At 46.5% G+C, this 14,620-nt stretch overlaps 1 protein-coding gene across 1 annotated transcript in view; it reads left to right on the top strand.

Moving 5' to 3' along the window:
* Positions 1-14,620, top strand: part of LOC308150028 (myosin-9-like) — a gene marked incomplete at its 3' end in the record, with an annotated part of 50,016 nt that overhangs the window by 29,306 nt on the left and 6,090 nt on the right. Inside the window, exons 25-38 of the mRNA XM_080522900.1 lie at positions 233-404; positions 950-1,162; positions 1,847-1,991; positions 2,887-3,093; positions 3,650-3,754; positions 4,963-5,115; positions 5,454-5,702; positions 6,150-6,362; positions 9,408-9,620; positions 10,250-10,411; positions 11,747-11,875; positions 12,408-12,496; positions 12,720-12,843; positions 13,322-13,530. Coding sequence (XP_080379026.1) covers positions 233-404; positions 950-1,162; positions 1,847-1,991; positions 2,887-3,093; positions 3,650-3,754; positions 4,963-5,115; positions 5,454-5,702; positions 6,150-6,362; positions 9,408-9,620; positions 10,250-10,411; positions 11,747-11,875; positions 12,408-12,496; positions 12,720-12,843; positions 13,322-13,530 — 2,383 coding nt within the window. The remainder of the gene's footprint in view (positions 1-232; positions 405-949; positions 1,163-1,846; positions 1,992-2,886; positions 3,094-3,649; positions 3,755-4,962; positions 5,116-5,453; positions 5,703-6,149; positions 6,363-9,407; positions 9,621-10,249; positions 10,412-11,746; positions 11,876-12,407; positions 12,497-12,719; positions 12,844-13,321; positions 13,531-14,620) is intronic.

The raw sequence follows: 14,620 nt of genomic DNA, 5'->3' as shown, positions 1-14,620 counted from the left end.
TTATTAATGCCTGTGTGGTGTTATTTTTAAAACGTTGACATTTTTTAGTTAGTCATTCATAAAATACAACGGTTCCATCTCACAAAACATAATGGAATGTAAAAACTTTGACGCTCATTATCTCTGAACTACCCTAAACGGAGATAGAACCTATATAATTCTAAGCTCACATGTATTCATACCCAACTCTTCCTCTCCCCTCCTCTCCTCTCCTCTCCTCCCCTCCATTCAGAGCGCCTGCGTAAGGAGGAGAAGCAGCGACAGGAGCTGGAGAAGAACAGGCGGAAGCTGGAGGGAGACTCCTCTGAGCTCAACGACCAGATGGCCGACCTCCACTCCCAGATAGCCGAGCTCAGAGCCCAGCTGGCCAAGAAAGAGGAGGAGCTACTGGCTGCTCTGGCCAGGTGAGGGGGCGCGGCCATGGTCTGAGAGAGGGAACATCTCAGATAGTGACAGTGACAAATCCCTTTTTGTTTCAATTCAGAAATTCTCAGAAAAATAGATGCTTCTGGCCACTGTAGTGTAGAGATGCTTAATTTTAATTGAACGTTTTAAACTCGTTCGTTGAACTGATTTTACCATAGTTCTGTGCTAAACTCTAGGTGAATTACTTAGATCTCGATACCATAGAAATATATACATCTCGATAAAACATATGCTCTAACATTATGCCCTGGACATCAGTAATTGTATACCATAGTTAGGAATTTTTTACCATTACTTTGATATATAAAACTTAGTGGCACTATGTATGTGTATGTATAGATATATCATATATATTATGTAGCTGTGTGTTATCTGTGTACTCTGTCCCTGTGCAGTGTTATTTCAGTTCTATGTATGTGGAATGAAGCGCCCAATCTCAAGATGATTTGGTTCTGTGATGTTAATAGCCTGTTATTGGTGGCAATAAAGTGAAACATTATGCTTCCCCATCCTCACCCCGTAGAGTCGAGGAGGAGGCTGCCGCCAAGAACACGGCCCAGAAGAAGATCCGTGAGCTGGAGGCCCAGATCTCTGAGCTGCAGGAGGACCTGGACCTGGAGAGAGACGCCCGCACCAAGGCTGAGAAGCACCGCCGGGACCTGGGGGAGGAGCTGGAGGCCCTGAAGACGGAGCTGGAGGACACGCTGGACACCACCGCCGCTCAGCAGGAGCTCAGGTACACACACACACACACACACACCAGGAGCTCAGGTACTAGGACAGAACACACACACACACACATACCAGGAGCTCAGATACTAGGACAGAACACACACACACACACACACACACACACTAGGAGCTCAGGTACTAGGACAGAACACACACACACACACACACACACACACACCAGGAGCTCAGGTACTAGGACAACACACACACACACACACACACCCACACCAGGAGCTCAGGTACTAGGTCAGAACACACACACACACACACACACACACACACACACACACCAGGAGCTCAGGCACTAGGACAAAACAAACACACACACACACACACACACACACACCCGGAAGCGCGTATGAAAATAGTTTGTCATTATGTAGTGTTGGGGATGAGGCACAACAGCACATTTTGATGGGTCATGACTCAAAATGTTTTTTACCCAGCAGCTAGTGTCTTAATTGTCTTTTTCTTTCTCTTTCCCATTCTTCCTAATTTTTCTCTCTTACTCTCCTCCTCCCCCTCTCTCTTACTCTCCTCCTCCTCCCCCTCTCTCTTACTCTCCCCTCCTCCTCCCCCTCTCTCTTACTCTCCCCTCCTCCTCCTCCCCCTCTCTCTCCTCCTCCTCCCCCTCTCTCTCTCCTCCTCCTCTCCTCCGCCTCTCTCTCCCCCCCCTCCTCCCCTCCAGGTCCAAGCGTGAGACGGAGGTGACCCATCTGAAGAAGAGCCTGGAGGACGAGGCCAAGGCGTACGAGCAGCAGATGGCCGAAGTCAGACACAAACACAACCAGGTCTTCGACCAGATCAACGAGCAGCTGGAGCAGTCCAAGAGGGTGAGAGATGATAATAATAATAAAATTAATAATATCTTAGATTTATATAGCGCCTTTCTCAGACCCAAGGACGCCTTAGGGGGGCTTAGGTGGCGTAGTGGATTAAGCGTTGACCATGTACTGCAGGGCTCCTGGTTCGATTCCAGCCGCGGACATATCCTGCATGTCATCCCTTCTCTCTCTCACCCATCCTTCCTGTCATAATCTCTACTATATCTGTCATTAAAAAGAAAAATATGAGTGGGACTGCCCCACTCAGAAAAAATAACTTCATAGACAGACAGAACAGAAAAACAAAACAAAGAAGCAAAGACAACGAGAGTGACAAAACTAGACTAGAGTCCAAAGGCCTTAGAGAACAGGTGGGTTTTGAGGGCTGATTTAAAGGTGTCCAGGGTAGGGGGGCGTTGCGGATCGCTGTGGGGAGAGAGTTCCAGAGGGTGGGAGCTGCCACACTGAAGGCTCTGCCCCCGAAGGTCCGTAGGTTGGTGCGGGGATGGGCAGTGATGGGCTTCAATCATAGATACGGGGGAAAATAAGCCACCTTAGCATCATGCTCTGTATAGATATTATTAAGAATTATTTCTATAACGATAGAAAATCCAAAATAATTAATTATTGTATTCATAATAATGTGCTTCAATCATGGATATTACTAGAAAAATAAAAACAAAGAATTCCAGAGTGATAAATTATTTTAGTCATGGGTGAGGAGTCAGTCCCAAGTGGGGGAAGTGAACAATTGTTCACGCAGTGTTCGAAACGCTTAAAAGTATTTCACTGTTGTGCGATCGATTCTATCAAAATCAAGCAATTTTAAGTACTGTACAGACACCCCTTATAATAACCGTATATAATCGTAACCTGTCCGTCTGTCTGCCTGTCCGTCCTCCAGAATAAGGTGTCCGTGGACAAGGCCAAGCAGGCCCTGGAGAGCGAGCGCAACGAGCTGGTCATCGAGCTCCAGACGCTGACCCAGGGGAAGGGCGACTCGGAGCACCGCAGGAAGAAGGCGGAGGCCCAGGTCCAGGAGCTGCAGGTCAAACACGGAGAGAGTGAGAGGCAGAGGCAGGACCTGGCCGACAAGGTGGCCAAGATGCAGGTAGGGGGGAACGTGCCTGTCGGCGCAGTTATGGCTATTAGGATGACCTTGGGGCGGCTGTGGCGCAGGAGGTAGAGCCGATGTCTGATGGTCGGCAGATCGGCGGTTCGAACCCCGGCTGGCCACATGTCGAGGTGTCCTTGGGGGCAAGACACTGACTGAACCCCAAATGGCTCCCAATGAGCGGGCTGACGCCTTGCGTGGTAGATTGCCGCCATTGGTGTGTGAATGTGTGTGAATGAGAGGCCATTGTAAAGCGCTTTGGAACAAGGCGCTATACAAGTCCATAAGTCCATTCTTTAGGCTGTTTTTGTTGCCCTACGCGCGTCTACCTCGAGGCGGCCTTGCCTGTGGCATCGCAAGAGTTTAGGATTCATTGACGAATTATGAATTCGGTCATTTTTCAATGAACTGGAGGAAAAAGGGGTCAAATCTAGCATTGGGGAAACTAAAGCAGGTGGATGAATGGATGAATAGATGGATGGACTGATACAGTGTGTGGATCGGTAGATTTATGTGGTTGTGTGGTCTCGTTCTTTCTCTCTCTGTGGTCCAGACGGAGTTGGACAACGTGAACAGCACGCTGACCGCGGTGGAGGGCAAGTCCATCAAGGCGTCCAACAGCTGCTCTGCTGTCGAGTCCCAGCTCCAGGACGTACAGGTACGAGGATGACACACACACACACTCACTCACTCACTCACTCACAGCTTACATACACACACGACATGCAGGATAGGTCAGTGGTCGATTACATGGCTTAGTTTAGTTTAGTTTAGTTTATTAGTTTATTATATCGAGGACAATCCAAATACATTAACCATATAAAATACAGTAAAAAAGGCAGCTTTAGCCTAGTCGGCTAATTTTCAGCTGAAGTCCCCGGCCAGTTGCAACATGGCATCCTGAAAAGTAACGTCATTAGTTAAAATAAAACATTAAAATATTCTAAGAACACGTGGCTGAGACAAGGTACCCCAACATCACACTTGACAAAAAACACACGTAAGCAAGCTGAGGTGGTTGAAGGGGCTACAACAAACACCACATATGGGGGCAGCGACATTTCAAGCACATAGAAGCCACAGGACAATTACAGGCCACACAACATTAAGCACTTACAAACAGCAATACATTAAACAAAACAAAACATACAAAAAAAGGCATTATGGGGAGGCAGCACAGAGAGGGATTAATGAGGACAAGTATAGTTCTGTGTCAGCCAGGCTTTCATGTGTGTTGTGAAGGTGGAGTAAGTATGTATGTCTTTGAGTTGGTTGGGTAGTGAGTTCCAGTTTTCTATTGCTATCACTGAGAAGGATTGCTTACTGAAGGTGCTTTTCCTGAATGGAACTATAAGGTCGCCACGAGAGGTGCTTCTGGTGGGCCGTAAGCTGTGGTCACGCTGGTTTATGAAAGAGTTAAGCGGGGGAGGAGCTTTGTTATGCAGAATTTTATGGATGAGACAGATGTTTTTGTATTTGATGGTGTCTTCCCAGCTAAGGTATTTACATTTGTCTAGGTACAGTAGTGTGTGCTGTTGGGCTTCTGGTCCATGACCTTAAGGGTCCACTTGTATAGGGTGGCTAATGGCTTTAGGGAAGTGCTGTATGCATGGCCCCAGCTTGTCAAACAATATGTGAGGTGCGACATAATTGATGCGTCCATATATATAGAGGCATGCGCCTTAGTGAGCTACGCCATACACACACACACACACACTCACTCACTTACAGCTTACATACACACATGACATGCAGGGTAGGTCAATGGTCGATTACATGGCATGCGTGGCCTTAGTGAGCTACGCCATACACACACACACACACACACACACACACAGGTCGTAACCGTCCCATCTCTCCCTGTAGGAGCTGCTCCAGGAGGAGACCCGTCAGAAGCTGTCCTTCTCCACCCGTCTGAGGCAGATGGAGGATGAACAGAACAACCTGAGGGAGATGCTGGAGGAGGAGGAGGAGGGCAAGAAGAACGTGGAGAAGCAAGTCTACACCCTCCAAGCTCAGGTCGGTGGAGCCCTTCTCCCTCTCTCTCTACTCCTCTCTCTCTCTCTACTTCTCTACCTCTCTCACTCTCTATCTACCTCTCTACCTCTCTCTCTCTACCCTTCTCTCTCTATACTTCTCTACCTCTCTCTCTACCCTTCTCTCTCTCTCTACCCTTCTCTTTCTCTCTCTCTTTTTCACCTCCCAGTAGGCCCAACATCTCTAGAACACTGCCTCTTTGTACTGTATTATCTTCCTACTACCTTGTTTCAGATAATTCTAACTTTCCTTCTGTCTTCCTCCCTTTCACCTTTCTCCCCCCCCCCGTCCATCATCTTCTCACCCCCTCCCTTCCTCAGCTGGCGGAGATGAAGAAGAAGGTGGAGCTGGAGGCGTCGTCTCTGGAGGGGGCGGAGGAGGGCAAGAAGAGGCTGCAGAGGGACCTGGAGGGGGTGGGCCAGCAGCTGGAGGAGAAGAACTCTGCCTACGACAAGCTGGACAAGACCAAGACCCGTCTGCAGCAGGAGCTGGACGACATGACGGTGGACCAGGACCACCTCCGGCAGATCGTCAACAACCTGGAGAGGAAACAGAAGAAGTTTGACCAGGTGAGGGGGGGAGGAGATGATGGGACGAATTCACTAACAGGGTTCCTGCGCTGGTCTTAAAAAGCCTTAAAGTCTAACATTTACAAGGCCTAAAAAGGTCTCAAATTTCTGTTATTCGGTCTAGAACTGAGGTGCTAGGTCTTAAAAATTAGATCCTGCAAGGAAATCAGTCTGACCATCTATTTATGTGGAAATTAATCAAGCTGAAAAAAACAAACAAATTCGCTTCCTTTTTTGTCTGTATGGCAGTGAAATCCCTAATTTCATCACCTCGAGGATGACAAAAAGCTATCACACGGTGTCGTGAATAGGTCTAAAATAATTTCCATGCGCTTATTGGAACTGTCCTGTTAGGATCTAGCCTAGATAACACTAACTCTCTCTCTCTTCCTCTCTTACTATCCCCTCTGTCTTCCCCCCCCACCCCAACATCTCTCCTCTGTGTAGTTGCTAGCGGAGGAGAAGACCATCTCCAACAAGAACGCTGAGGAGCGTGACCTCGCAGAGGCGGACGCCAGGGAGAAGGACACCCAGGCCCTGACGCTGACCCGCGAGCTGGAGACCCTGATGGACCTGAAGGACGAGCTGGACCGGACCAACAAGCTGCTGAAGGCCGAGCTGGAAGACCTGGTCTCCTCCAAGGACGACGTCGGCAAGAACGTAAGACCGACCGCCCGTGTACCTCGATGGAAGTTGTTGTTTACTGTATGGCAGCCTCTCTGTCTCTCCCCATCCCCACGCCCCCCCCCGGCCTCTGATTTCCGTATCTATGGCTCAGTCGGTGGAGCATGGCGCTAGCAACACTCAGGGCCGGTTTCACAGACAAGGCTTAAGCCTAGTCCTAGACTAAAAAACATCTTCAATGGAGATTTTACATTGAAAGTGTGATTTAGTCCAGGACTAGGCTTAAGCCTTGTCTGTGAAACCGGCCCTTAGGGTTTAGTTTAGTTTAGTTTATTAGTTTATTATATCGAGGACAATCCAAATACATGAACCATATAAAATACAGTAAAAAAGGCAGCTTTAGCCTAGTCGGATAATTTTCAGCTGAAGTCCCCGGCCAGTTGCAACATGGCATCCTGAAAAGTAACGTCATTAGTTAAAATAAAACATTTAAATATTCTAAGAACACGTGGCTGAGACAAGGTACCCCAACATCACACTTGACAAAAAACACACGTAAGCAAGCTGAGGTGGTTGAAGGGGCTACAACAAACACCACATATGGGGGCAGCGACATTTCAAGCACATAGAAGCCACAGGACAATTACAGGCCACACAACATTAAGCACTTACAAACAGCAATACATTAAACAAAACAAAACATACAAAAAGGCATTATGGGGAGGCAGCACAGAGAGGGATTAATGAGGACAAGTATAGTTCTGTGTCAGCCAGGCTTTCATGTGTGTTGTGAAGGTGGAGTAAGTATGTATGTCTTTGAGTTGGTTGGGTAGTGAGTTCCAGTTTTCTATTGCTATCACTGAGAAGGATTGCTTACTGAGGGTGCTTTTCCTGAATGGAACTATAAGGTCGCCACGAGAGGTGCTTCTGGTGGGCCGTAAGCTGTGGTCACGCTGGTTTATGAAAGAGTTAAGTGGGGGAGGAGCTTTGTTATGCAGAATTTTATGGATGAGACAGATGTTTTTGTATTTGATGGTGTCTTCCCAGCTAAGGTATTTACATTTGTCTAGGATGGTACAGTAGTGTGTGCTGTTGGGCTTCTGGTCCATGACCTTAAGGGTCCACTTGTATAGGGTGGCTAATGGCTTTAGGGAAGTGCTGTATGCATGGCCCCAGCTTGTCAAACAATATGTGAGGTGCGACATAATTGATGCGTCCATATATAGTCTGGCAGCACTCATAGGCAGTGAGCTTCTGATGTACCTGAAGTTTGCCAGGCCAAACTTCACCCTACCAGACACTTTCTTGATGTGCTCTTTGAAAGTCAGGTTTGAATCAATGATGATCCCTAAATATTTGAACGACGGAACTATACTAATGTTTTGCCCTGAAATGGTTATGTTTGCCGTGGTCATATTGTGTTGTTTGGAGAAGAACATTCCTACAGTTTTATTAACGTTGAGCTGGAGGCAAGAGCTGTTGAGCCATTTGGTGACTTTTTCCATAGCAGAGCTAAGTTTGGCAGCTGCCAGGTGTTTGTTCTTGTCATGCACATATAAAACAGTGTCATCAGCATTAGGGGTGCAACGGTTCTCGGTTTTTTTACGGACGGTACGGTTTGCGTTCCACGGCTCAATTCACTAGTGAACCGTGACGGTTTTCGGTTTTCGTTTTTTATTTTTATTTTATTTTTATTTTTTTACCTTTATTTTACCAGGAAGTCACATTGAGATTAAAACCTCTTTTACAAGAGAGACCTGGCCAAGACAGGGTCAAAATAGTAGCTTAAAAAAACAGTTCAGATAACAAGACAGGACATAAGACAGTGGCAACAATACAATAGACAAACAATGGTAGGGGTATTTACAAGGTGATTAAAACATTGAGAAGTCTAACCAAAGCAGGTACAGCGAGCGGTGACCACATCCTTTAATCTACGCTTGAAGATACTTATGGAAATAAGGGCCTCTAATTTAAAAGTAGTCTGTAGGTCATTCCAAGACCAAGGGCCATAATAAGACAAGCTTGCCCTTCCAACATTGTTCATGATAAGTGGCACCTTGTATTGTAGCCATCTACGAGACCTGAGACCGGAGCCACTCGGTATAGGGATGAACTTCAGGCCCAGATAATTCAGTAAGAAGCCAGAGATGATTTTAAACACAAGAGTGTACCAGTGTTGGAGCCTTCTGACAGAAAGAGATGGCCATCCAACCAGACTATACAGTGTACAGTGATGGGTCCTGAAGGCACTATTGGTGATGTATCTTAGAACCGAATGATACAGGGGGTCTAGCTTGGATAAAGTGGACAGAGAAGCAAACCTATATACTGTATCACCATAATCCAATTGTGAAAGGAAAAGGGCGGAGACAAGACGTTTTCTGGAAGCCAAGGAAAAGCAAGATTTAAATCTATACAGGAAGCCCACTGTACGCTTAAGCTTTATGGCGAGAAGATCAATTTGGCCGCGTTCGTAAATTAGCTCTGAGAGCGCCGGAGCGTCCACGTGAATGCCTCGAACGCGGCCTTTGGTCAGAGGTCGAGTTGGTCTGGAACGTTTGTTTCTGAACCGAACCGTACCGAAAACCGTGACCCAAAATACCGAACCGTACCGAACCGTGGGCCAACTGAACCGTTGCACCCCTAATCAGCATACATTTGTACATGCACTTCTGGGCAGACAGATGGTAGGTCGTTGATATATAGGCTAAACAAGAGTGGGCCAAGTATGGAGCCTTGTGGTACCCCGGTTGTGGGTTTGATCCTCACTGGGACCATATATACTGACAAATGTATGCGCTCACTGCAATGTAAGTCGCTTCGGATGAAAGCGTCAGCTAAATGGCGCATATTATTATATTATTTAAACATAAATAAGTACTAAGTATGTTAAACATTTAAAACTTTGAGGCTCTGCTTAAGATATTACAATACCTTAGTGACAGTTTGGAACATGTTCAAACACGCAAACACAAGTTTGCAAACATATTTAAATGCCGCCAGTTTTGAACACACCATCACTCCCGACAACAACGTTGTAGAACTTTCCCCAAAACGTTGTTCTATAACCCTCCGCAGGTCCACGAGCTGGAGAGGTCCAAGCGCGGGATGGAGCAGCAGCTGGAGGAGATGCGCGTGCAGCTGGAGGAGCTGGAGGACGAGCTGCAGGCCACGGAGGACGCCAAGCTGCGTCTGGAGGTCAACATGCAGGCCATGAAGGCCCAGTTCGACAGGGACCTCCAGGGCAGAGACGAGCAGGGAGAGGAGAGGAGGAAGCAGCTGGTCAAGCAGGTACAAAGACGGCTCCAAGCGCCACATGTTGTGATGGCTTTCTCTCTGAAAGGTGTTCTCTGATCTCCTCAACATTTGGGACTATTGGACTCCAACTAAACCGACTACTCCAACTCTCCAACTACTATTGGTTTCCAACTAAAACAAAATTAGAACCAATTATTGGAGAGGACATGGTATATTCTATGGTCTCAATAAGGGGACATTTTACTCAACCCTCAATCCTAAAAAGAAATTAAAAAACAAATATGTCTTGTAAAGTCACTTTTAAAACCTTATGAATATCCCACTGACTTTCAGTAAATTCTACTTCTTATTATTTTAAGTTCTTTTCAATTGGACGTTACATTTAGTACCGAGCTTGAACAGACACTTTGACACCACATCTTAGTTGATGACTGGAGAACAAGGCCATTTATTCCACAGTTTTGCTTCTTCCTGGAGAAGTTTCTTGGTGAAGCTGTGCCACCTAGTTCTCTCCTGGAGAAGTCTGTTGGTGAAGCTGTGCCACCTAGTTCTCTCCTGGAGGAGTCTGTTGGTGAAGCCGTGGTTCATCTGGTTCTCTGTGTTCCCCAGGTGTGTGAGATGGAGGTGGAGCTGTGGTTCATCTGGTTCTCTGTGTTCCTCAGGTGCGTGAGATGGAGGTGGAGCTGGAGGAGGAGCGCAGGCAGCGCTCCCAGGCCACGTCCTCCAAGAAGAAGCTGGAGCTGGACCTGGGAGAGCTGGAGGCCCAGATAGACATGGCCAACAAGGGCCGCGACGAGGCTCTCAAACAGCTGAAGAAACTGCAGGTACGTTGACACACACACACACTCACTCACTCACACACAGTACTTAAATGTGACTAAAAGTTAATTAACACAGTGGTCCCTATTATGCACTTCATAAGTCTTAAGCAATAAGACAAGGCGGTAGATCTAAACTTAAGACGTGGAGGCGTTGTCAAGGCCACTTTGCCATTATGCGTGCGGTAGTGGGCGCCTAAAACCCGGCGCTAAGCAAATAAATTAGTCATGGGTGTGTTTTGGGCGTCTTCTCAATCAACCCAATCAGCGTGCCAGGTGCCATTCCCTTTAAGAACCGGCTGCGTGAAGTCTTTAGCGCTATGCTATTATGGAAGTCCTAAGAAGGAGGTCAGCGCGCTTCTCTGCAGAAGAAAGTAACAAGCTCGTGCATGACATGTCAGTTACTGCCTGACGGGTGAAGCGCAGCTCATACAAGCATTGCTGCTCTGTAAACAGAATAAAAGAATATATATATATATAGGCTATATTATACATATTTTAATAATAGGCTATAATATAATTGTAATTGCAATATATTATAGCATTATTAACAGTTGGATCACCAATTGAAAGCGCTAAAATGCTTAGATCACGAATCCAGGATTGATTTGAGATTTGGCCTACCTGTCAGCCCGAGGTAACAAAGTCGTTGCCGGTATATGCGCTCGGCGCGCCGTCTTCGTCTATCATAATTCCTTCCTAGGATATGTTCCATTGTTCTCTCTCTCTGGCTTAACATTTGCCAGTGGTGGCATTTATACTGTGACCGTAATTGACGTCTTGCCGTGGAGCCACGTGCGTGTTCATGTGTGCCCACATGCATGCGCAAACCGCGGAGGCGCGCTCGTGTTTCAAAACGTGCATGAAGTCTAAACTTAAGAACTTTTCAAACCACTTCTTAGCGCTAGGAGCAAAGTCAGATCGCATAATAGCAGGGGCGCCTAGTGCACTTCATTAACATATGAACACTCCCACAATGAGTAATATATGCACGGGAGTCTTACGTCTTATGTGTGGGCGCCTATCGACACCTGCATAATAGCAGTAGCACGTATGAAGCGCATAATAAGGGTGGCGGTAGGTCTTAACCTGGCGGTGCGTCTTAATTAAGACTTAAGACGGCAAGTTAAGAAGTGCATAATAGGGCCCAGTGTGTTCATTATTAACACAGTGTGTTAATTCCATCTCCCTTGTCTCCATCTCTTCCACCAGGCCCTCACACACACACACACACACTTTCTATAGAGCCGCAAAAAGGTTTACCGACACGTACTTAAATGTGACTCAGAGTGAATGAACCCAGTGTGTTAACATCTCCCTTGTCTCCATGTCTTCCACCAGGCCCTGATGAAGGAGCAGATGCGGGAGCTGGAGGACCTGCGTGTGTCCAGGGAGGAGGCCCTGAACGAGGCCAAGGAGAATGAGAGGAAGGTCAAGACCATGGAAGCTGACGCCATGCAGCTCCAGGAGGTAGGGTTGAGGCCCAGTCTTTTTTTGTCTTTGTTTATGTTCCAATGTGATGAGGTTTTGTGAAAGTGAAAGAAAAAAAAGTGTTGGATTTTTGTTTTTTTTAAATGTTATGATAAAAGTGTGATGACACTCAAAGACGCTTAACAAACTGAAAAGATCGAGTAGTAATAATAAACAGAGACAAAAAAAAAAAAAAATGTAGGGGTCTAATACATTTTTAGATGACTAAATCTAAATCTAAGTGTCTTTGTAGGACAATCTACTCTGTATAGTGTAATTACACCTAGATTTCACCGGGTGGAGAAGCGGCGAACAAGCGACGCCAGAGTCCTCTCTCGACCGGCATTTTAGTCTCTGTGCTCCAGTCCTCTCGCACCCTCCTCTCCTTCCTCTTCCCATTGACTTCTTCTTCCTACGACTGATGGATAGAGGATTCGCTGACTTAGTCAAATGTGTTTGTAAGTCGTTCTAGATAAAAAAGTGTCTGCTAAGTGCTAAACGCCGAAAATGTCTCCGTAACTGTCCCCCACAGGACCTGGCGACGGCAGAGAGGATGAAGAGACAGGCCCAGACAGAGAGAGACGAGCTGCATGATGAGATCACCAGCCTCACTGCCAAGAAGTAGGACCCAGAAACAAACTGTGTGGATGTTACAGTACATGTGGGAATACGGTACATGTGGGAAAACTAGGGTTAGGGTTCGGTGCTACGTTGACCCTAACCCTAGTTTTCCCCACATGTGTACCATAACATGGATATTTTTCAACAATAGGCGAGATTGTTCTTTCTCCCCAACCGAACATCTCTCCTTCTTCTTCTTCTTCTTCTTCTTCTTCTCTCTCAGCTCCCTGTCAGCGGACGAGAAGAGGAGGCTGGAGGCCCGCATCTCCCAGCTGGAGGAGGAGCTGGAGGAGGAGCAGCTGAATACGGAGATGGTCAACGACCGCTTCAGGAGAACCACGCTGCAGGTAAATGAACTGGTTGTAGGTGAGGAGGAGCTGAGGAGGAGCTACTATAGGAGGATCTTTTCTGCCTGCCGCAATAAGACTGGACTACAACTCCTCCGACTGGCTCGGTCGGGGTGATGGAGAGTCCAGAGTCAGGCTGGAGGGCGTTAAATTATTCTGGACTGTTCTTCTACTGGATATAATGTTTCAGATGTTTTATTCTATAGTTACTTTATTTTGTTGTTGTTTGGGATGTGAGCTGCTGAAACGCTTTAATTTTCCCCTCAAGGATCAATTCTAGTACACTGGAGAGAAATGGTTGACTAAAGCTTGTTGTTCTGTTATTCAGTGTGTTAGTTTGACATTTTGAGATGTATGGTTACGGGGTAGGAGCACTACATTGTGGAAGACTAACCCATCATGTTAGACCGTATATCGGGTCCCTTCCTTTCATTGTCTGATGTTTCCGTATACCACAATAACTATCTCTCTGACCCAGGCGGACCAGCTCACCACAGAACTGGCGGCAGAGCGCAGTACCTCCCAGCGCCTGGAGGGGGTGCGCTCCCAGCTGGACCGGCAGAACAAGGAGCTGAAGCTGAAGCTGCAGGAGCTGGAGGGTGCCGTCAAGAACAAGTACAAGTCCTCCATCGCCGCCCTGGAGGCCAAGATCGCCGCCCTGGAGGAACAGCTGGACATCGAGTCCAAGTGAGTACCCTTGTGGTGTGTGTGTGTGTGTGTGTGTGTGTGTGTGTGTGTGTGTGTGTGTGTGTGTGGAACAGATGCGTCTTTTGGCATTTAGCAGAAGTGTGTGTCTGAGGAACGTGTGTGTGTGTGTGTGTGTGTCAGAATGTATTTTTATTACATGCAATGTACAGAAGTAGAAACAATAATAAAGCGATGGTAGTCGTACTACAGCGGAACCAGTCGTACTGCAGTGGAATCAATAGTGCAAAATGCTGCGCAAACAATACAGGAAGATGAAATGCAATATGATACAGTACACGTAGTCAGGCAGTGTTCAAGTAATGTGTGTGTGTGGCGCCACCTTGTCCACAGCTCCAACCTATTTGTTTAAAAACTAATTACACCTGTCAAGTTGTAGTGTTTCCTTTGACTTGATCACAATGCATTCCTTCTTGGCCAGAGGCAATTGCTGATTCCTCAAGGAAGCCTCTGAGACAAACTGTCAAACTCTGTCTAGTTTCACTCATGGCTCCTCACTCTCGTGGCCTGGGGTGGTCCAGGGGTCTAGCACCGCGGTCTACAGTGCATACTGTATAGAAGTCTACTAGTCCATATGTTTATGTGTTTATAAAAGTACACACTTACATGCTAACTCCCCCCTGTATATATACCCCCCTGTGAATAGGCCATATAGTGTATAGAAGTTCACATAATAGATACATTCTCAGATGTCTACCAATCACTTTTATTTATATCCCCTCCTATTTATGTCTCATTCTTGTTTTTTTTATTATCTTAGAACTGTGTTTGTTTGTTAGCACCTAGTGCTTGCCTTGCATTTAAATGTTGTTGTACCTGTTAGAATGACAATAAAGATCATTCATACATATGCCCATTGGCATGGGTTCGAATCCGGTCCATGCCCTGCTGATATAACCGCTCCTCCTTACTTTCCTGTCCTATGGAGGACCAAGTCTGTCAAAATTAACAATAAATATATAGATACATAAATGAATGAATACACACAGTATAACGAAATACATTTCTATATTTATTTATTCTTTTACGCATTCATTCTTTGTTTTCCACTTTCATTCTTTGTTTTCCACAT

This window comes from Nansenia antarctica (assembly GCF_963989245.1).
Source record: "Nansenia antarctica genome assembly, chromosome: 2".
Lineage (NCBI taxonomy): Eukaryota > Metazoa > Chordata > Actinopteri > Argentiniformes > Microstomatidae > Nansenia > Nansenia antarctica.
The sequence above is the reverse complement of the archived record's forward strand: the minus strand, read 5'-3'. Positions and strand labels throughout refer to the sequence as shown.